Genomic DNA, 21,888 nt, shown 5'->3' with positions numbered 1-21,888 from the left:
AATTTAGACACAACATCCAACAGTTGAGATTTATGCTTATTTTGACAACACATATCTTGAAGATACTTATTCCAAAGATAAATCTAAATCTCAACCATTGAATTCTGTGTTTAAATGGTTGGGATCATGTGTTTTTTTTCCATGACTCATTCTTTAGGAGTCGAGGGAACTTGACTCACATATACATGCTTGTCAAGGTCTGTATTAGGTAAATCCTAACATCGAGATTTGCGTTGATTGATACTAGACTCTAGAATAGTAATTCTTAGTTTTATGTTTATCCTAAATTCATTTTGTTATCTTTTACTCTCACTTACAACATCAAGATTATATATATATATATATATATCTTTTACAAACTTTTTATTTATTTAATCTACGATGGGGATAATTGTTGCAATAAACTTATAAACGTACAACTTCTTTAGAATTTTTCGAATCATATATGGTCCATTAAATAAACGTATGAAAAGAGGCCTAAAATGAATGTTTGGCGAGCATTCTTTGTCAATCACGCATAGACTGCCACGTCAAAGGATACTTTGAATTTGCTATTTCTTTATTTAATATTAATAATAATATAAATGTTTGATTCACTCTACTTGAAAATCTTTGTAGCACATTCAATTGGGCTCTTATAAGTACATGATGTGCGGATCATATTTTACAAAACCTAGACGAAAATATTTCCATTTGTTTAATATATAGATATCAGAATTGTGTATTAAAAACGTCAAATAAGTGTTAATCACATTTACAGTGGGCCAAAAAAATATATCACATTGGGCTTGGACTTAGGAAATGAAATAGAGATATAATCGCGTTTCTAGTGTTCAGATATAACTCAACCCCGGACTTTAGATATAACTGCAACCTATTATCTCGGTACACGTGGTAGAAGGCTGTTGCATTTTTCCCTCTAAGCAGCGGAGTATTACAAGGTAAAATCGTATATCAAATCCAATTATTTAAATGCCACATGTGATGAATATAATAATTGTACGGATGATTATGATGATGATGATGATGTTGTTGTTACGAGTTAAAGTGGGGTCATCTCCATTTTAGGGACATTTAAGAAAGAAAGTCCATAAAGACACAGAAGAGAGAACGCCAAAACGGACGATTCGAAGAATTTCTTCGACCCTCTCTCTCTCTCTCTTTCTGCAGAAATAAAGCAAAAGAAGAAAAAAGTTATTAGTTCTCTCTTCGATTTGGGGCGATCTCGAGGTGGAGGTTCCGTTATCGATCAATGGAGACGATTTAGATAAAAAAAGCAAAGGTACGTTCCATCGATTACAGATGTCGTTTGCTGCCTTTGATGAAAACAGATTTTTCTTTCTTGATTAAAAAAAATAAAAATAAAAATTGATGATTATAAATCTATAATTTACAGAGTTTTGAGAGAGTTGTTCATATTCGATCATGGCTGTTGTTGAGAATGCTAGTGTCGATTTGGGGATTAATGTTGGTTCTTCGACTTCGAGTCGAAATTTTGACACCATAGCAGCAGCGCCAGAATCGCTTGTTTTGAACGATGTCGATCAAACAAAACAGACTCATTTAGGGCTTCAGATAGTTGATCCTAATTCACAACAGAACAACAATCCAATTGTACGGTCACATACACATGATCTCCATACGAAAGTCCAGCAATTTCAACAACAACAACACAAGATTCAGATTCAGCATAGTCTAGACCAGAGGGAAAACGGGATGCAGAATCACCAGATGGGAGGAACTATGAAGATGGGTGTGGCCAAGCCTTGGCTTCCGCTGTCGAATGGGAATGGAGATGGTGGTGAGGGTTTCAAGCGGGATATGAGGGAATTGGAGGAGCTCCTTTCGAAATTGAATCCAATGGCCGAAGAATTCGTTCCCCTTTCACTAGCTAACCGTGGATCTGGTAACGGCTTTTATACTAACAATTTTGAGATGAACAATGGCACTGGCAATGGAAATTCGAGCGGTAGACGGGTAGGATTAGTTTGTTCTCTAAGAATCAATACTCTCAGTGGGTTTGGGTATTTCTGATATTTATGCCTTAATTTTGGAATTTACTTTGTTTAGAAGAAGAATAACTATGGTCAGGGAAAGCGAAGAACTAACAGCCGAACAAATATGGCACAACAAGAGGAAGTAATTAGGAGGACTGTGTATGTCTCTGACATTGATCAACAGGTAAAGATTTAATTCCATTTCGGGTCTAATGTGATCCATGTTTTCGACTGGTTTGCTTATCCTTTGGTACTTGGACTAAAAGACTTAGTTTGGAAAATAGGTTACTGAAGAGCAATTGGCATCTCTCTTCATCAATTGTGGACAGGTAATTTGTATTTCTTTTTGGTCTTCTGAAATGTGATATTAACTTTGCCAATGAAGTATTATGTTTCTTAGCAATATTTGATTTTTGTTTTTGTTTGCCGAAGGTTGTTGACTGCCGTATATGTGGTGATCCTCATTCCATTCTTCGTTTTGCTTTTATTGAGTTTACTGATGAGGGTAAGTCTCTCAATCTCATTACCTTTTTTTCTTGGTTATATTTTGTGTGTGTGTGGTTTAAACTAATAAATATTTGCCTTCACGGGATTGTGCCAATGCAGATGGTGCAAGGGCTGCCTTAAGTCTGGCAGGGACTGTGCTTGGATACTACCCTGTAAGGGTGCTTCCCTCAAAAACCGCAATTGCACCTGTTAATCCAACATTTTTGCCGAGGGTGAGAAAGTCTTGTTATTATACTTATTTCTGTTTTGGCAATGATCATTCATTTATAACCACAGTATTAAAATCATTTTCATAGTATTAGTCACCCATGAAATATTCTTTGATAAACATCGTACTTTATTGTATGTAAATCAGAATAAAAAATGACTAGTTAATGTAAGTGGTGCTAGATAAGAACTGGTGATGTTACAAGTTGAATCATATTCTGCGTGACATGGATCCGACTTCCACCTAAACCAAGTTGCTGGTCCTTTCATCATCATTGCATTGTGCGAAAGAAGATGAGAGAGGGCACGGAAGTAGAGCAAGAGAGGAGAAAGGTGGAGCCATGGAGGGAATGACAAGACTAGGGTCACTTGAGAGAGTTAGAGAAAGGGAGATCAATCATCTGTCCTTTACCATGCCTGGATGCTCCTAGTTATAAGGAAATATATTGTGAAAGGATAAATATGGTCGTCAAATGAAATCTATTGTGGGGTCAGGAGGTGCATGGTGTGAAACAATGAAAATGGTCTTCTCCTAACCTTAGTCTATCATGGACATCAAAATATGTCATGAGTCATGACGTCTAGAGTGGGCTTCAGAATGTGCCATTACACTTGCCAGAATAGAGACGTCGTTATGTGATGTGCTTTCTACTAGACACCTCATCGTCTTGGACTTTCCTCACCTTTATGGAATGTTGTCGGGAAATACCACCGAGGGCTTCTCCTCTTTGTTAACTTCCTGTTGATGCCTTGCTAGCTCATCAATGGCATCTTCATGGCATTCACCTTGGATCATTGATAAAACTTGGTGCTTGGGTGTGTAATCCACTTCATGGTTCATTTGAATGTATCAAAGATGAGGATGATGAGATGAATGAGTGAAAGACTAAGAAAATAAATATAGGAATGAACACATTCGTGAAAATATAGGAGTAACCCTGGTAGGCAATAAACTAAGAAGAAGTTAATTGATGTGGTACAAAGGCTAATTACCGCTCCGGTTAGAAGGAACTTGCAAGTTGATGGATCTAAATGAGCAAAAGAAGACCCAAAAGAACACAAATTGAGGTAGTTAGAGCGGGATATGAATGAACTTGCAACATTAAAAGACATTGCTCTAGAAAGAATTGAATGGAGCAACATGATTAATTCTGTCAGTCCCAAACATTTAGGATAAGGCTTCGAAGATGATGATGTATGATATTTTAAAATATGATAGGTATATTTATTAGGATGCTTATGATTTGATGATTGTCTGTTATGATGGTCTTCAGACTGAAGATGAACGTGAAATGTGCACGAGAACCATCTATTGTACAAATATTGATAAAAAGGTAGCTTTTCAATTTCTTCGTTATTCTTGAATTTGGCACAGAGTTTGAATTGGCAAGTTAGTTTCTGTTTTCTTTGTTCATTTGGTGCAGATTTCTCAAGAAGATGTCAAACTCTTCTTCGAATCATACTGTGGAGAGGTTTGTAGCAACCACTGTTACAAGCATAAAAGTTCTGCTTCTTCTAGAACTGTTGACTTCACTTTTAGAAAGGAAAGAATTGATGCCGCATGCCTTCTTTGGTTCAGGTTTATCGCTTGAGACTGCTTGGAGACTATCATCATTCTACCCGCATTGCTTTTGTTGAGTTCGTGATGGTATTTGCATCTAGCTCTTTATTTATACATGCTGAATCCTTTGATATTTGTCATATATCACCTTGTGGAAATGGGTCATGGCGTTTTGCATGGTGAACTGTTAGTACACTGTTGGAAATCTATAAAATGTTAAAAATTACAGGGAACATAAAATGAAAAATTCTAGATTTAAAACACTAATCATGTCATAATTTGTAGATAATCATGCCTGTGTATATCTGGTAATCTCCTCTTTTAGTGATGGTATTGTATTATTTCTGTCCACCCCATGATTTGGGAGATAACGTGATGTTTGCATGATAGTTGCTCATTCATCTTTGCTGTGGGATATCTTCCTTGCTGTCAAACCATTTACAGTGAGCACTTGGTGTTCTAATAAAGAACAAAGGTGATCCTTCTCTTCCCCAAGAAAATATTAAAAGAGAAAGTGAATGCAAGGTAATAAAGGAAATGAGGGATGGAATAAAACAAAGAACCAGAATTTCAAAAGCACAAAGAAAAATTGAAGGGGGCATGTATAGCTTAGGAAAAAATGAATACAATGTAAGGGGAGCACATGGGGCTTTACATCATCATAGTAGCTTTTCTTAGAGAAGGTACCTCCCTTCGCTATGTTCGTGGCATAGAATATTGGTTTCTACATCTTAAACATGGATACACTATTAAGAAAATTTTATTAGATTCTCCTTTGAAAGGAAATTAAATCATAAAGAATGAAAATTATTCAGGGACAAATATGAACTCAACAAATTAATCTATCGGACACTGTAGATTCTCACTATTTTAACTATGCTTTTTTAATTTTTTTTTTTAAAAGTAGTTATACTGGTATTTAATTTACTTAGCTAAGTGGAAACTTATGTTTGTTAAAAAAGTGTGAAGGCTTAGGGTTGCATAATTTGAGATCAATGAATTGAATTTGTTTGTACGTGGTTGTGGTGGTTTGGCTCTGAGGATATGAGATTTTAGAAGCAAGCTATCCAGGCTAAATATGGGCAAAATAATTGTGAATGAAAAACTATGTGTGTGTGTTAAGTGTGAAAGGCATCCTCAAGGTTCTTTCAACATTCCATAGGAGAATGTCCCCTTTGTAAGAGTGATGGCGAATCTATGGATCACACTCTTCTTCATTTCTTTTTCTCCCGAGGAATTTGGTCGTCTTTCATGTCTTTGTTTAACATGTATTGGGTTTTCCCGAAGAACTTTCTTATGATGTTAGAAGGGTGGCTTACAACATATTCTCTCATAAAAAAAGGCATCTTTGGGCTATATTTCCTTCTGCCATAGCTTGGGGTCTTTGGAAAGAGAGAAACAACAGGGTGTTCCAAAGCAAGGAAAACAATTCGCATTTGGTGTACATGGAGATTTTAGGGCTGCTGTTTTTCTGGGCCAAGTTAAGCAAGGACTTCTCCGGGTTCTCTTTTGAGGACTTTGTATTTAGATGGGATAGTTTATGTAACTAGTAGGATCTTGTTTTTTGTCTTCTCTGTTTTTGCTTTCCTTCTTGGGGGCTCTCTTGTCCTCCTTTGTATTCTCTTTCTTTTGATTTATAAAATCTTTATATTTATAAAAAAGTCTTTTTTCGGATTGGGAAAGGCTCTAGAGTGTGGTTTTGGGAGGACTGTTGGTGTGGTTCTTAGACTCTTAATTCGTAATTTCCAAATTGATATGTAATACCACGTGTGAAGACACATGCTAATTCAGAATTTCATTACTCTGGCTGGAAACAAGGTGGTTTGAGACTTTGGTTTTAGGAGTAATTTCAACAATTGGGAGGTCAAGTCAATTTCTACCCTCATTGGAGGGATCTCTCTCATTCCTAAATGCCTCGTGAATGAAGACCAGACCAGTGGGTGTGGGATGGATTTCGTAATGGATTCTTCTTGGTGGGATCATTTTATCTTTTGTTAGTGTATTTTCCCTCTATGGAGTTCCCTAGTATTACTGTTTGGGTAAGGTCTTGTCCAAAGTACCTATTTTTGTTTGGTAGGATACTTTGGAAAAAAAATGGTAACCCAAGCACAATATTGTTCTTAAAGGTATGATTTTTGTAGTTGTTGTGTCCCTGGATCAATCCCTTCTCTTTCTGAAAGTTGGTATGTCTTGGCTCTATCATTTAGATAAATGATTCTATGAAGTTGACACTTGTGTGTAGGGAAATTTTTAATGAGGGAAATAACTATTTTCGAAGGGAAGGATCATTACCTAGGGGCAATGATCAATTGCATTTGGATTGAGCAAACTGTTTAAGGAGTCAAGGGCATATTTTTTTGAAGATTTTCCTTCTAGATGGGAATACGGGATATGATGTATAGAGAGACAGATAATGAAGGTTGCCTCTGTTCTGGTTTCGTTTTTTTCCCTTTATTTTCTTTATTTGCCAGGCCATCTCTGCATCCCCATTTTGTCAACCTTTTTTTTTTCCAATTCAATTTTTTATCTTTTAAAAAAATGCATGGAAACAAGTTGAATTTTAGGGAACTTGTATAAATGTTTAAAGAAAAGCTAAACAAACATTTTGGATTTTTGTTTTTTTGTTTGTTAAAACAAATGTAAACTGTATTTTATATTGGAAATAATCTAGTGTTATTTTAGTCCTAGTTGTTTAGCAATAGCTTTTATTCTTTTATATCTTGTAAGGTGTCTTTTAACTCTTTTATTATTATAAATTCCTGCCAAACTCTTAGATTGAGACTTGACGATTATTCTTCTCAATTCTTTTTGGTATCAGAGCCAAGGAATTTCGTCCCCTCTCTTTGGTTCCCTTCCTCGTTTTTCATCCCTCCTTCCTTGTTTCTTCTCCCCTTTATTCCCTAGACCTTTATACCTAACCTAGAGCAGCTTTGTTAGATGTTCTCCTCTTCGGGGGTCTTTTTTGTTTATTATTCCCTTTATTGCATGTTGCGATAGGGATTTGATCACATGTTGCGTTTCTGCGCTGTCTCTTACCCTACGATAATGTTTCTTCCTTTGATAGGCTTTCTTAATGTTCTTTACCCTCTAGTAGGGTTTTCTCCATCGTTTTTGTCTTTGGAGAGTTGTAGCGGCAACTACAAGGACTATAAGATCTTGGAACAGCACCTAGCGTGCCTTTGGGAACCTACTACAGCAGCTACAAAGCCTATGGGGGCTTGCAGTAGCAGCAACCACCTACAACAGCTTTGTGGGTCCATTTAAAAGTCTGCGGCAGCACTTAGGGTGCCTTTGGGAACTTGCTACAGCAGCTACAAAGCCTGTGGAGGCTTGTGGCAGCAGCAGCCACCTACAACAGCCTTGTGGGTCCCCTTAAAAGCCTGCGGTAGCACCTACAAAGCTTGAGGAGGCTTGCAATAGGAGCAACTAGGTTCAGAAGAACCTGTAGGTGCCTTTGGAGATCAGCGGCAGCAAGAGCACAGCCTATGGAGGCTTGCGACAGCAGCACCTAGGTCCAATAGCACCCATAGGTGTCTTTGAAGGCCCGTTGTAGCATTTGTATAGCCTAGGAAGGCTTGCGACAACACCTAGAGTGCCCGTGAAGTTTTGTGTTTCTTGGTATTGCGAGTTTCTTCTTTAGACCGCCCTTCAAATCAAAGCAATGACTTCGGAACAAGCAATTATGACTTTTGTCACAATTCTTGGGTCTAATTCTTGAACTCAACGTATTACTACCCTTCTCGGTGGTCAGAACTTTCAGTCATCGTCTCGATCTGTGCACCTTTATCTAGGTAATAGAGGAAAATCTGGATGGCTCTTTGGCACCGTTACTAAACTACCCCTTACTGATTCCAAATTTGAATCATTGGGAGATCGACAACTGCACTATCCTTAGGTGGCTATTCAATTCCATGGAGCAACGCATTTATGCCATGTTTATGAACCATGAGTCTGTCTCATTTTTGTGGTCCGCATTTACTCAGACATATGCACATGCTGGGAATGACTCGAGGATTTATTAGCTCTATCAAGACATTGCCCAAGTTACCCAAGGGGTTCAAAGTGTAGTGGATTACTTCAGATTTCTTTTGTCACATTGGGAGAATCTTTCTTATTATGAGTCTATGGCTGAATTATCTTTAGAAGTAGTAGATTATGTGGTTAAGAGGATCGCTCAACATCAGACCTACTAGTTTCTTATGGGTCTATGACCTGAGTTTGATGTCCTTCGGACACAGATCCTCAATACCACTCCTTTACCTTCTTTATTTGAGGTCTTTGCGACCATTGACAGTAATAAGCGTCGTCGTCGTATTATTCCTTCTCAGACTCAGGTCTTTGCATTCTTTCTACTCCAATTACAGATCAGATGGCCTTAGCTGCCAACTCGAGTTTCTCCAACTCTTGTACCCTTGGACAAAGGAGTCGTGGCAGTGGCAACTAGGGGTGCACATTGGATTGGGTAAATCCGAGATCCGAACCAATCCGAAGTTTTTGGATTGGATTGGTTCGGATTAAACACACCCACGGTTTGGGTACGGATCGAAGAAAAAAAAATCCGATTAATTTGGTTCGGTTCCGGATTAGGATATAATAGAACCGAACCAATCCGAAAACCGAACCAATTATATATATATATATAATTATTTAAAAAATAAAAATTTCGGTTATTTATTTCTTTCTTCTTCTTCCTGTTCGAAGAATTCTGAGAATAAAACCCTAGCCGTCGTCGTTCTCAATCTCAGTCGTCTTTCTCACTCACCTCACCTCACCGCCTTGCTAACTCATCGAAAAACGAAGACTGAACTCTCTCTGATTCAAAAAGCTTCGATAAATCTTTGAGCTATCGATTTCTCAGGCGCCTTCAATTAACGGTAAACAAATTTAAATTCTTCTTGAATGGATCTTGAATACATTTCTTATTTGTTTAGGAGAATAACATAAAATGGCCTAAATGCCATTATTTTAAACCTTTAACCAAAACCCCTTCATTTTTTTTGGAGAATTTTTTTCATTTTCGACTTATTGAACTCATCCTCTATCTCATCTTCTATACAATATACTGTTTTCTACTTATTGAACCTCATCTGCATCAAATTTCTTAAATGAAATATAGAAAATTTTTAATTTTTTTATTATCCCATAGTCCACGCTTAAAAAAAGTCCTACTTATTTTTAAGGTTTGAAGATTTGAGGAGATAGAATGCTTGGATTGAGGAAGAAGGTATCTATCTTCAAATAAGTATGAGAACCGAGAACCGATCCGAACCAATCCGAACCAAGATTGGATTGGATTGGTTCGGTTCTATAGGGTAATTGGATTGGTTCGGTTTCAAATTTGTAGAACCGATCATGTTTGGTTCGGTTCCAATTTTGTCAAAATTTGAACCAATCCGAACCATGTGCACCCCTAGTGGCAACCGTGGTCATGGTAAAGGGAGTGGCTTTACTTGCAATCATTGTGGGAAGACTGGTCATGAGAAGGTTTGTTGCTTGCAGCTCTATCCTTATTTGATACCACGACCTCCTTCCACCCCATCTTTGGGATAGTCTGCTCCTTGTGCCGTTCATCATCCACTCATCTCACTGATCCTCATTCTTTACTTGGTACGATTGACTTGCAACAGCTATAGACTCAGATTGCCACTATTTTTCGGGATTAGATTCATGCCCACACTCACTTCTCTTCGATTATGGCCTCAGTTACTACGCCTCTAGGTATTTTATTTACTTTTCATGTCACTTAGTCTAGCTCTGCTCCTCTGGCATGGGTTATTGATTCTGGTGTCTTTAATCACATGACTGATGTGTTCAGTCATTTTACCTCTTCTATTTTTCTTACCATTCATAGAGAGGTTCGTCTTGCTAATGGATTTCTTACACATATTCACAGCAAGGGCATCATGCCTTTATCTTCTAGGATTTCACTAGACTTTGTGTTTTATGTCCCTCATCTATCCTTTAATCTTTTGTTTGTGAGTAGCATTACTAAATCTCTAAATTGCTCAGTTACTTTTTTTTCTACCTATTGTATTTTTCAAGACCTGAGTTCGAGGAAGATTTTTGACAAGGGGTATGAGAGGGATGGGCTGTACTTGTTTGGATCTCAGTTTATTGTCGTTTCGGCTTCTGTGTTTCCTTCCTTTGGGAGTCATACGTTTTTGTCTCAGACTCTAGATTTATGGCATGCTCGCTTAGGACTTATGTTCTTTATTTCCTACTTTAAAAATTGCTTATAGTGAACATAAATTTCAATGCTCTGTGTGTGAACTTTCTAAACACATACGTACTTCTTATATTCCTCGTATGCATCGATTTAATGAAATATTTTATTTAGTTCATTTTGATGTATGGGGGCCTTCCCCTATTACTATTTTTAATGGTCATAGATATTATGTTACATTTATTGATAACTATTCTCGCTGTACTTGAGTTTATTTGATGCGTTCTCATTCTGAGGTGCTTTATATTTTTGTCAATTTTTTTTAAAATGATTCAAACTCAATATAATACCACTGTTAAATCTCTTCGGTCTGATAATGGAGGGGGGATATATATTTGATGGGATTCGCTCCTATTTTCATGAGCATGATATGCTTCACCTGTTGACTTGTCCTTATACTCCTAAACAGAACGGGGTGGCGAAATGTAAGAATCGCCACCTCATGAACACTGTTCAGTCTTCTTCGAGGAATGCATGCTCTTAAGGCATATTGGAATATAACAGTCTTCACTGTGGCTTTTCTTATTAACCGCGTCCCGAGTCGCACCTTAGAAGGACAAATGCCTCTTCATGTCCTTCAACCTGACAGTATCTCTTTTTCTATTACACCTTGAGTCTTTGGGTGCATGTGCTTTGTTCAAGACAGAACTTTTAATCGCACCAAATTGGATGACAAAGCTATTCAGTGTGTTTTCTTGGGTTACTCCTCTATGTCAAAAGGGTATTGGTGTTATGCTCCAGTTTCTCATCGTATAATACACTCTCTTGATGTTAATTTGTTTGAAAATTTTCTCTATTTTAGTGCCACATCTACTTTGCAGGACTTTTCGACTTTACAGGACCCGTCTCCTATAGTGTTGTCTTCTCCAGTTTTTCTCCATTTTTGCTGACGCTTAAGGTTTACATTCGTCACCCTTACCCTCTTCCACCTTTGCCATCCTCCTCCTTGGATTCAGGTATATCCTCTCCTACTTCTACACATATACCTGTCCTTATCCCTTCTATTTCTGACTTTCACTTGCCTATTTCCATTCACAAAGGTAAGCGGGGGTGTGTGACTGATCATCCTATTGCTCAGTTTGTTTCCTATTAGGGTATTTCTTCATCTTATCAAGCCTACTTTGCAGCCACTGATTCTATTCACGTTCATCGGTCTGTATCAAAGGCTTTGCAAGACCCTCAATTGAGTAGAGTTATGATTGATGAGATGGATGCTTTGCAGAAAAATAATACCTGGGAGTTTGTTACCCGTTCATCTAGGGAGCGGACCGTTGGTTATAAATGAGTTTTCACTGTGGAATATCTTCGCCAATGGGACTGTTGATTAGTATAAGACACGCCTTGTTGCTAAGGGATTTTCTAAACTCCTTAAAAAAAATTTTGGTGCCACGTTTGCTTCGGTTGCCAAACATTTCACTGTTTGACTTCTTATCTCTTTAGCAGCATGTCACTCCTGGCCATTTTACCAACTTAATGTGAAGAACACCTTTCTGAATGGTGATTTGACTGAGGTTATTTATATAGACCCCCCTCCTGGGTTTCGTCTTCAGGTGAGTATTTGGGGAAGGTATGCCGCCTTGCCAGTCTGGTTTCAGTGATTTTTTGAGGTTATTTTATCTATGGAGTTTTTTAGATGCTATTCAGATCATACCTATTTTGTTTGTCAATGAGTGGATGGTTGTTGTATCATTGTCTTGGTTTATGTGGATGATATTATTGTGACTGGTGATGATACACAAGGGATTGACAAAGTTAAGATGCTATTGGGTCGTGTTTTTGAGGTTAAGGACTTAGGTCCTCTCAAGTACTTCTTGGGGATAGAAGTGGTCCGCTCTCGCTGTGGTATTTCGCTATCTCAGCGTAAATACACATTAGATCTTCTTTAGGACATGGGGACGCTTGGTTGTCATCCTACTTCCTCCCCTATGGATCAGAATCATTGTCTCCATGCTGATTCTTGTGATCTTTTATCGGATCCTTTTTCTTATCAGAGACTTGTAATTCATCTGATTTATCTGACTAACACTAGATCGGATTTGTCCTTTGCGGTTAGTGTGGTTAGTCAGTTCATGCATACTCCACGTACTTCTTATCTTGATGTCATTTATCGTATTCTTCGCTACTTGAAGTCACGTTCTAATCTCGGGCTTTTCTATTCTTCCACTGCTCAGTCGCATTTGTCTTACTTTACAGATGCTGATTATGCTAGTTCTCTTATAGATAGGAGATCTACTTTTGGTTTCTGTACTTTTTATGATAATAACCTTATTTCGTGGAAAAGTAAGAAACAAAATGTGGTTTTTCGTTCTTCTGTTGCTGACAGAGTTGGAATTTCCTATTTCTGATTCTTCTACTTTGTTCTGTGACAACAAGTCTGCTATCATGTTTGCTTCTGACTTAGTTTTTTACGAAAAAACTAAGCATATTGAGGTTGATGTTCACTTTCTCAGGGAGAAAGTTAGATATGGTGATCTTCAGATAGTCTTCGTACCATCTTTAGATCAGCTTGCCGGCATTTTTACGAAATCTGTTGGTCCTTTTATCACTAATTCTCACCTTATCAAGCTGGGTTTAGTTGATATATTTGCCCCAGCTTGAGGGGGAGTATTGGAAATAATCTAGTGTTATTTTATTCCTAATTGTTTAGCAATAGCTTTTATTCTTTTATTTCTTGTAAGGACTTTTTTGTCTTTTAACTCTTTTATTATTATAAATTCCTGCCAGGCTCTCAGATTGAGACTTGACAATTTTTCTTCTTAATTGTTCTTTTTAAAGTCCAAGCTTTTTTTACAATGAGCAACTATTGAGCTCAAACTAGAATGGAATTATAGACTTATAGTCAAGCATATGCACCAACACTTGTAACTGAGGTTTTGATAAGATGCCTATAAAAAAAAAAACCGAGGTTGATAAGATTACATATTGCACTTTTAGACACACGACAATGTAAAATACCAGCTGTAAGTATGTCATTTGTTTCTCATATTTAGATCAAATTATAGTGGACCAATATTAGGAATAGATTGATATCCTCCCAACCATTTTTTATATTGTCATGTATGTGCATCGTTGCGCTTAGCAAAAAAAATGTGTATGCATTGTTGAATCTATCTAGGTTTCATGACATCTGTTTTGTGTCATTGTGACTTTTAGTTTTTCACTTAATTTTTTTTGGAAACAATCATCTAATAAAATAGTCAATAGAAGTCACTATAATCAAGTATTTGTGTATGTAAATTGTCAAAACCCCAAGCTTTGAAATCATACATAGAATAGAGTTAAAAGTTAGAGGTCCCACAGGTCAGTGCTAAAACCTAGTTCTCAATAATGGAAATCAATTTCACAGTTGGACATTAGTTAGAGGTCCTTAACTCCCAATATGATCCCTCAACTTCACTTTTTTGTGATTTGTGGGATTTATACGAATCCCTTTCTGTTTTCATTTGGATAATTAATTGCACTTTGACCATCTGATGCAACTGTCAGAATCTTTTGGAGATTGTCCTGACCTCCGATCAGGTAGCGTTTATCCCATCCTCTTAGTTGCATTTGTGTACATGAAGGGTAAAAGGCCTGTTTATGCCCCCACAAGTGACAGCACTGGTTTATTATTATTATTATTATTATTATTTATTTTTACTTCTAATCATTTTTAATGAGCATGAATATCCAGATCTTTTTCTTTATTATAAGTAAGCCTTTATTGACTATAAAAAAGGGGATGGTTCACAAAAAACAATTCTAATCTATGGAACTTGTCACATGCCATCTTCAACCACAAGATAGTGATCTAAACAGCAGTTCTAAGGTTGTGCTTGTAGACAACATCAAAAGTATCAATATTGTCTAAGTTTGTTGCTAATATCCATGGTCCCCATAAGCTCATTATTTGGCTAATGTTAGTAAGATGACTTCTTTAACAATCATTTTCATGAATGTTGGACTTTGGAGGACCTGAGAGATTAGGAATTCATGCAGATGTTCCGTTATGTTCTTCAATCAAATTTGTAAATAAGTTATTGCCTTGTTGCCAATTTCCTACCTAAACTAGCACACTCAAAAATAAACTTTTGAGTTTCAATAAGTTGGTTGAAAAATTGATACTTCTAAATCATTTTGACAATTATTCTTCCTCATAGCCCTCCCTCTTTGTCAGTCATATACTATCTGTCAATCTAGGACTGGTTCTCTTTCATATTTTAAGCTCAATCAATGTTTAGATTGATTGTTGAAGGAATGATATTGTCATGCTGAACTTTCCTTTTGCAGGCTGAAAGTGCAATTGCCGCTCTCAGCTATAGTGGTATGCCTCTGGGATCCTTGCAGATAAGGTCAGTTTTGAAGATAGTTTGCCACATCTTTCTGGGTTTTAAGATAACAGTGTCTAAGATTGCTTTGGCATATTCTTTTTTGAGTTGGCTTAACTATTTCTTCCATGATCTGTCTGTATCCAGGGTCAGCCCGTCAAAGACGCCAGTTCGACCACGCACTCCTCGCCCACAGATGCACTAAATTATCTTTGCAAGTCTCCCAGACTAGTTAAATTACTGCTATATATGTATACACACGCGTACAATTTAGGGAGTTAAAGGTCTGGTTAATTCATTGATAGCTTTGTCTTTTACATCATATTCTGGCATCTATGGCACCTAGGAGGTTATGGTTTTTTTTTTTTCCCTTTCTTTCTAGCATTTAGAGTTGGATGGAACTTCGAGGATTTGAAAGAGTTTATTTATCAGTGCACATTAAAATGGACGATAGCAGGGGTTGTCCCAAAAAACAAATACTGTTCCGATGATTCTAACTCCCACTTATTAACTACTTTCTTTTATGGCTTTAGTGAAAGTGCATCTGATTTCCTTATTATCAGTTTCATAGATGAGTATTAAGATGGATATATGCTTCATTCTATATCTTTGTTGTAGCTTCGCAATTGCATACATTCTTCATGTGTTTTAATGGGTACACATCAGCTTCTGCCATCATAATTCTAAGAATCTCTGGTATGGTAAGCTTCACTCCTAACCTTTTAGCCATTAAGTTACCAGTCTTTTATAACCTTCATTTTCATCACAGTATAGGCATCGTGGAGCGGCAGTATTTCGGTCAAATTATCAATGATCTCTTATCAAGAAAAACTGTTTTTCATGGTCTCCATTTTCTCACAATCTGTAATCAATTGATTGAGGGGTCTGGATCATAGTTAGCAATTCAGAGGACGGGGAAAAAACGGTACGGAAATAAATCGGATACTATTCGGAATAGTGATACACCGGTTCGCTTGGAAATTCGGCAAAAAAACGTAGGATGGTAAAAATACGATACAAAAATAGTTCGAGAATGATTTGGATCAAGCAATTTTTAGAAATTTCAAAAATTTGGATATATATAACATATGATATTACTTAACAATTTTAATCTACTAATCAAATTATCAAATATTCAAATTAAAAATATCTTAAATAAACAAATAAACAATCTATAATCACATTCATCAACTAAAATATATATTTGTAATTAAAGATTTAGTTTTAATCTATCTAATAATCAATGTAAATGAAAAGTATAAAACATGATATACTAATTAATGCCAAAATCATCATGTCCCATGACCTAATTAAATTTAAAAAAAAAAAAAAAATGTTTTATTGTCGTTTTTATAAAGTTATTAATGTGAAATAGACGAAATTTCACCGGACGGTGGACAGTCAACGAGTAAACTCCAAGGTGGGTCGGTAGGGGTGATTTTCACCTTTTTTTTCCCTTCTTTTGAGTCTTGAGTTTTAAAGTGAGAATAGGGGAATACAACGTATTTTAATAAAATATTTACAGAATATATGTACAAATCGCGATTTAGTCATTGGGATTCAAAGATCTGCGAATTAATCTGAATCTTTGAATCCAACAACAGTTCTAATTGAGAAGAGTAAATTGCATTTAATTCGTGTCTAATTCGCAAATCAATTGCGAATTTACTAACTATGGTTTGGATTATTATGGAATGCGGCACCACCTTCGATTCATTTCTCCACCACCATTTTACTTATTTTACAAGAAACTTCTCTAATAAGACCTCATCAAATTCCTAAATTTAGAAGCAATGCTCCAACTTTGACAGGATGAATTGAGTGTCCACTCATCACCCCTCTTGGGATCCCTTGGATTCCACACGCACTCCAAACCCAAGAACTATATAATACTAAAGATGGATGAAAAAAGAGAAACAAATGCTAATAGAAAGTGAGAGATTAAAGAGGAAGGAGAAGACGGCAGAAACAGAGGGAGACAGAGATACCATATCCCATCATCTCTCCCTAACTGGGTCCTATTTAAGTGTTAATCATGAATCAACATGACATGAAATGAACCAAAAATAAAATAAAAATAGTAGTGGCCAATCTATTAGAGCTTGCATTTCTTCACCAATGCTGGCAATGTGATCCAAATATATAAAACCTAACAACTGACTGATTTCAGGAAGCCAATCTTTCATTTAAACCTTGCAATAATAAAAATAAAAATAAAAAAGTTTGATTTTTCATCCCAACTAGGATTCTCTATTCTCCTAAATCAATCGTGTTAGATGATGTGACCATGCCAGTGAGCTTTAATGTGAAACGGATGATTACAATTAGTTATTATTATTTTTTTTTTGGATGGGTAAGCTATACATGAACCCGTGACCTTAAAGTTGCTTTCCAATGTATCAAGCCAACTGAGCTATGTGAAATAAATTCCAATACTTATCTTCTTCACAATCTTCACAATTCGCTCTTTACCAATTAAGTTGGTATTGATAAAGAATTGGCATTGCTGTGGCTAATACGGGTAGGTACCATTTGTGGATAGTGAGCTCCAAAAGCCTAGGCTTAGTTACTCTGTGCACTTAGAGTTTTCTCTTTACCCAGTGAAAGATGTAATCTGTAAAATAGAGTTTTCTCTTCATAGTGGTATTGGTGTGGATTTGTGGATGTATTTCAATCTTGAGAAACAGACATAAGGATGTATTTCAATCTTGAGAAACAGACATAAATCTTGGTGTTTTTGTGTGTGTGGTTGCATTTGATTTATTTTCTTCTTTATTGTTCTAGGATCAATTTCTTTACAAATAGTTCCATAACGAACTTGCATCTACCAAATCATCAACCCGTAGTCCTTAAGATTGTGTTGTACTAAAACCCTGTGACAAAAATGAACAGAATTCGCATCAAGTAGAAGATAGAATTCACATCAAGTAGAAGAGGTTTATACGCAAATTTGAGTCCCAAAGGCTTACTGGGCTGGTAGAGTATGACAATGGCATTCGTTGTGATGCCAGACTCTTAATTTTATTAATTTTTCATTTAGATTCAAGATTCCTATACTTCTGTGGACTTCAGATTCGTCTAGAGTTTGGCAAACCTCCTTGCCCTCCTGTCATTTCTATCATTCAAGAGTTGTCGCGTGACACTGCTTGAAAGAGGAACACAATGGAAAAAAAAAAAAAAAAGAGAAAAAGAAAAAGAAGAAGAAAAGAAAGAAAATTGCCCACATGTAACGATTGAAAATGGAGAATAACAACAAAGAAGAATCAAGATAATCAAAAAAGAAAAAAAAAAGAAAAGAAAAGAAAGAGAAGGGCTTTTTTGCCCCCACATAGAGAATTAAAAAAAATTCCTCACCTTAGTGTGTATCCACCATATTCTTGCAATGTGAGATGTAAACAAAAGCTTTTGTTATTCGTCTCTCTTAAAAGTAGAAATCTCTTTGAAAATGCTGTCCTTTGAAGAAGCATTAATTGAGATTTTTGACATTAATTCTATTGAATATGATGAAGCACATCTAGTGTCTCAATCGTTTAAAAAAAAAAATTCAACCAAATTTCTAACCCCAAATAAGATCTCAATGATCATTAAAACCAAATTTCAAGTTAGGATTCAGAGTGTCAGTCATAATTCCAAACACACATAACATGTTTATAGATTTAAGTTATTATAACCTTTCAACAAATACAAACAAACTAAAAATCACATCTTTCAATCTTTCAACAAATTCTTGTGGAGACTGGAGACCCATTTGGAGGAAACAATTTTCCAAAAAAGAGAGGGATAGAGAGGAGATCAACCCATAATGAGGTTATAAGTTGGAATGGGACTCTTCTGTCTCAGCAGAAACCGGAGCTGAGCCTTTTGGCACTCGAGCTTAGAACCTGATTGCCTACCTCTTGAACTGATGGTTCGAACCACTCTCGGAAACTCCACGAACCCTTTGATCCCTCTCTTTATGTGAGGATTTTCAGCCTCTGGTGATGCTCTTCGCTTACTTACAGTTGAACGAGCAACACAATTGTTATTCAAAATAGAAGTCTCATATGGACCACCCATTGTTGTAGTTGTAGACTCGTTCGTGTTGAACGTATCCTCCTTGAGTCTCTGCTCCACCTTTGGATTCGATGCCTCCAATTCCGAAAGCTTTTCTTCAAATAAAATCTTAGCATCCATGAGCTTCATCTGAACTCTCTCTTCCCTCAAAACCTCGGCTATCCTCAACATCTTTCTCTCTTCCTCCATCTCTCTTTTCATCGTATCGATCTCCGCTTGATCCGACGCAATCTCCTTCGCAAGCTTTTCGCAAACACGCTCCATGGCTTCTCTTATCTTCTTTTCCTCTGAAAGTTCTTTGGATATTTTCTTATTGAGTGATTCCACCTTCTTACGAACCTTGCGTTCGAATTCGAGCTCCGCTTTCAGTTCTATGATTTGGGCTCGAGCGACGTTAAGTTCGGAGTCCATAAAGGCAATCTTTGGAGTTGAGAGATAAGGGAGATGATCAAGAAACTGGTGATGTTGTTGAGAGTTATAAAATGGGTTCTTATAAAGCTTCCACCTTGGAAACACAGTGGGATCGATGAGTTTGTGCGGGTCTTCTCCCATCATTACTAGCATATCTCCTCCCTCGTTCTTTCTCTCTCTTTCTGCTTCTTTTTTTTATCTATGAAGAAAGCAAATGGCAAGTAGGTCCGTAATTCCCATAAAGGATGCAGAGATCACATGTGCAACCTCTCACACATTGTAATTAAAACGAAGGTGGTGGTGGGGATCGAAGTTGTCCTTCCATCGGTCCACGTCTCCTTTATATCTCTCATTTATGAGCTTTTGTTATCTCAACCAGCTAATCAAGTGAGGCAACTTCTTCAAAATTCAAATGTAAAGGTCCTTAGCCAGACCATGACTTTCAACTGCTGCTTTTTCTTTCCTCATCAGATTTTACTCAAAGTAGCATTTCCATTTGAAATCATCTTTAACTAATTATTTCTGAACTATTTCTAACTTTTTTGTTTTTGTTTTGAGAATGTATCTTTTCTGGGATTAATTGAGAATATATATGTATGTGAATAATGATTTAGAGAGTTACTAATGCCACACCAATCCCTATATACATCAAATACACAGTTGGTGTGGCATTAGTAAAAATTACCATGGCAATAGCAACTTTCTGAATATTTTTATGTGGTTGAGTAAAATTGACTTATACATGTATTATACTCATCAGATCAGAGACCTCCAATTGGTGGACCGCCTAATGAATGGGGGCTTGACCCACAAATCAGAGTGATTGGAGAGTGAACAAATCATATTAACTGTTCATGGCGTGTCGGTTCCTGATTCAAATTCTTCTGGAGAGTGATTTGAAAATTTTAACCATGCCCACTTCACTAGAAGGGGATCCTTCAATCGGTCAATTGCGCAGTAGAAGACACCCAAGTCAATACATTCGCGAATTGAGGTCATATGTATCATTCATGAATAAAATGAGATATCTATCCCGACGATTAATTTCTTTTTTCTTTGATGACTGGGTGTTTGAATCCATTGACCCAACTACTAGGGACGGAACAACTGATTTCTTAGAGCATCATGTCTCGTTCAAATCCCTTGGGTACATGCAATAACCCCCACAAATGAGACATACCAGGTAAATTAGTTGACTAAAGAAGGGGTTTGAGCTCAAGATCTCTTTCTTTCTTGATGGAGGCGGCCATCACATCCAACACCCTTTGATTAATTAATTTCTTCTTATATATCTCAATCTATTTTTTTCCTAGTTCATAGATATGATATTAGCTTCAAAATTGTCCTAGATCAAGGTAGCTTGCCCAAATCATCTTAATATCATTTATGTTTGTGATTGAGATGAGATGTGAAACCAGGATTTAAAACCATGAAACATCACATTTCAATTCATCCCAGTAAAATTGAAAAAAAAAAAAAAAATGAAGAATTACTTGGTACACTCCAATCTAGATTTTTTCTCCCAATAAATGGTTTTTATTTTTATTTTTATTTTTATCGGTAAGCTGGGGTTAAAATGTGGCTAAATGCCCTGCAATAAATGCTTCCTGATCATATTTATGTGGCAACTAATTAACTCAGTTATTAATTTGTTTTTCAAAGAAATGCACTTTCATCATAAATTGAGTTTTAGCTCAAGTTGCCTATAATAGGAATCCATTAGAATGCACTTTTTAAATGTTGAAATTTTTTACAAACTTAAGAATTAGATAAGAGAACACCATAATTTATGGGTGTCAGGGTTAGATGTCTTGCATTAAGGTCTGGTGGGTCCAACAATCTCTACCAAGTCTACACGCTCCACATGGATGTCAATCTCACCTCCATTGAGTTTTCAGAAGTTTAATAATAAATTAATACTATATATAAGTACATCAATGATCAAACACGAGCCAACGTATAAAGAAGCCATCTGTTACAGCACCTTTCACGCGTGTGGCGGACCCTCATCTGAGGAATGGGAGATATCCATTGCTTGAGAGCGTGATTACAATGAGGACACTCACTTGCCACAACTACACAAGCATATGGAAAACTGGGACATGAATGAGTGATAAGGTTGGACCACTAGTGAGTGAAGCTTAGAGCCTTATCCTTATGATGGCGACCTCTGATATGAGTGGCATAATCACATTTTGTTACTAACTACAAATATTATTATTATTTTCTGGTTGAAGTTCTTTAATAGATTTGGATAATAAATTCTTAATGTATAAAAAATAATTACAAAGTTGAAAGGATGTTATTTAAATTTTTTGAGATTAAAGGAATAAAAATATAAAAAATAATAAAATTGAAGAAGTATTATTAAGAAAGAAGGAGAAAATGAGAGAATAATTGATTAAAGAGATAAAAAAGAAAATATAGTATAGTTAGAAGGGGTTTATTGAAAAAAAGGAAATATTACAAAATTGGAGGGATATTATGGAATGGAGTGAGGATAGGAAAGACAATAAAATAGAAGGGATGAAGAGAAATGGCAATAGAGTGGGTAGTGTGGACTCCACTTCCTATAGTTGGATGAGATGTTTATCTCCTACAAAATTATAGTTGTGAATCCTA

At 36.4% G+C, this 21,888-nt stretch overlaps 2 protein-coding genes across 2 annotated transcripts; one reads left to right on the top strand and one right to left on the bottom strand.

The window, feature by feature from the left end:
* Positions 1-1,079: 1,079 nt before the first annotated feature.
* On the top strand, positions 1,080-15,334 carry LOC147393912 (polyadenylate-binding protein-interacting protein 12-like). Its single transcript, XM_086455236.1, has 11 exons — positions 1,080-1,282; positions 1,397-1,977; positions 2,071-2,181; positions 2,282-2,326; positions 2,430-2,502; positions 2,604-2,716; positions 3,986-4,045; positions 4,136-4,183; positions 4,291-4,359; positions 14,765-14,826; positions 14,950-15,334. Exons 2-11 carry the CDS (start codon positions 1,426-1,428, stop codon positions 15,005-15,007), a joined length of 1,191 nt encoding a protein of 396 aa, XP_086311362.1. The 5' UTR covers positions 1,080-1,282; positions 1,397-1,425; the 3' UTR covers positions 15,008-15,334.
* A 3,092-nt stretch (positions 15,335-18,426) lies between these two features.
* On the bottom strand, positions 18,427-19,721 carry LOC147393911 (protein BRANCHLESS TRICHOME-like). Its single transcript, XM_086457098.1, has one exon. It carries the CDS (start codon positions 19,417-19,419, stop codon positions 18,595-18,597), a length of 825 nt encoding a protein of 274 aa, XP_086313224.1. The 5' UTR covers positions 19,420-19,721; the 3' UTR covers positions 18,427-18,594.
* Positions 19,722-21,888: the final 2,167 nt, after the last annotated feature.

The sequence above is a fragment of the Akebia trifoliata genome, chromosome 10 (genome assembly GCF_017979445.1).
Source record: "Akebia trifoliata isolate Shusen 1 chromosome 10, ASM1797944v1, whole genome shotgun sequence".
In the NCBI taxonomy this organism is placed as follows: Eukaryota; Viridiplantae; Streptophyta; class Magnoliopsida; order Ranunculales; family Lardizabalaceae; genus Akebia; species Akebia trifoliata.
Note: the sequence above shows the minus strand (reverse complement) of the source record. Positions and strands in the feature narration are given on the sequence as shown.

Excerpts from the sequence above, each read along its gene's own strand:
- LOC147393912 (XM_086455236.1), top strand. The coding sequence starts at position 1,426 with ATGGCTGTTGTTGAGAATGCTAGTGTCGATTTGGGGATTAATGTTGGT. Across the intron at positions 4,046-4,135 it reads GTACAAATATTGATAAAAAG|ATTTCTCAAGAAGATGTCAA; the intron begins GTAGCTTTTCAA and ends CATTTGGTGCAG. Across the intron at positions 14,827-14,949 it reads CTGGGATCCTTGCAGATAAG|GGTCAGCCCGTCAAAGACGC; the intron begins GTCAGTTTTGAA and ends GTCTGTATCCAG.
- LOC147393911 (XM_086457098.1), bottom strand. The coding sequence starts at position 19,419 with ATGCTAGTAATGATGGGAGAAGACCCGCACAAACTCATCGATCCCACT.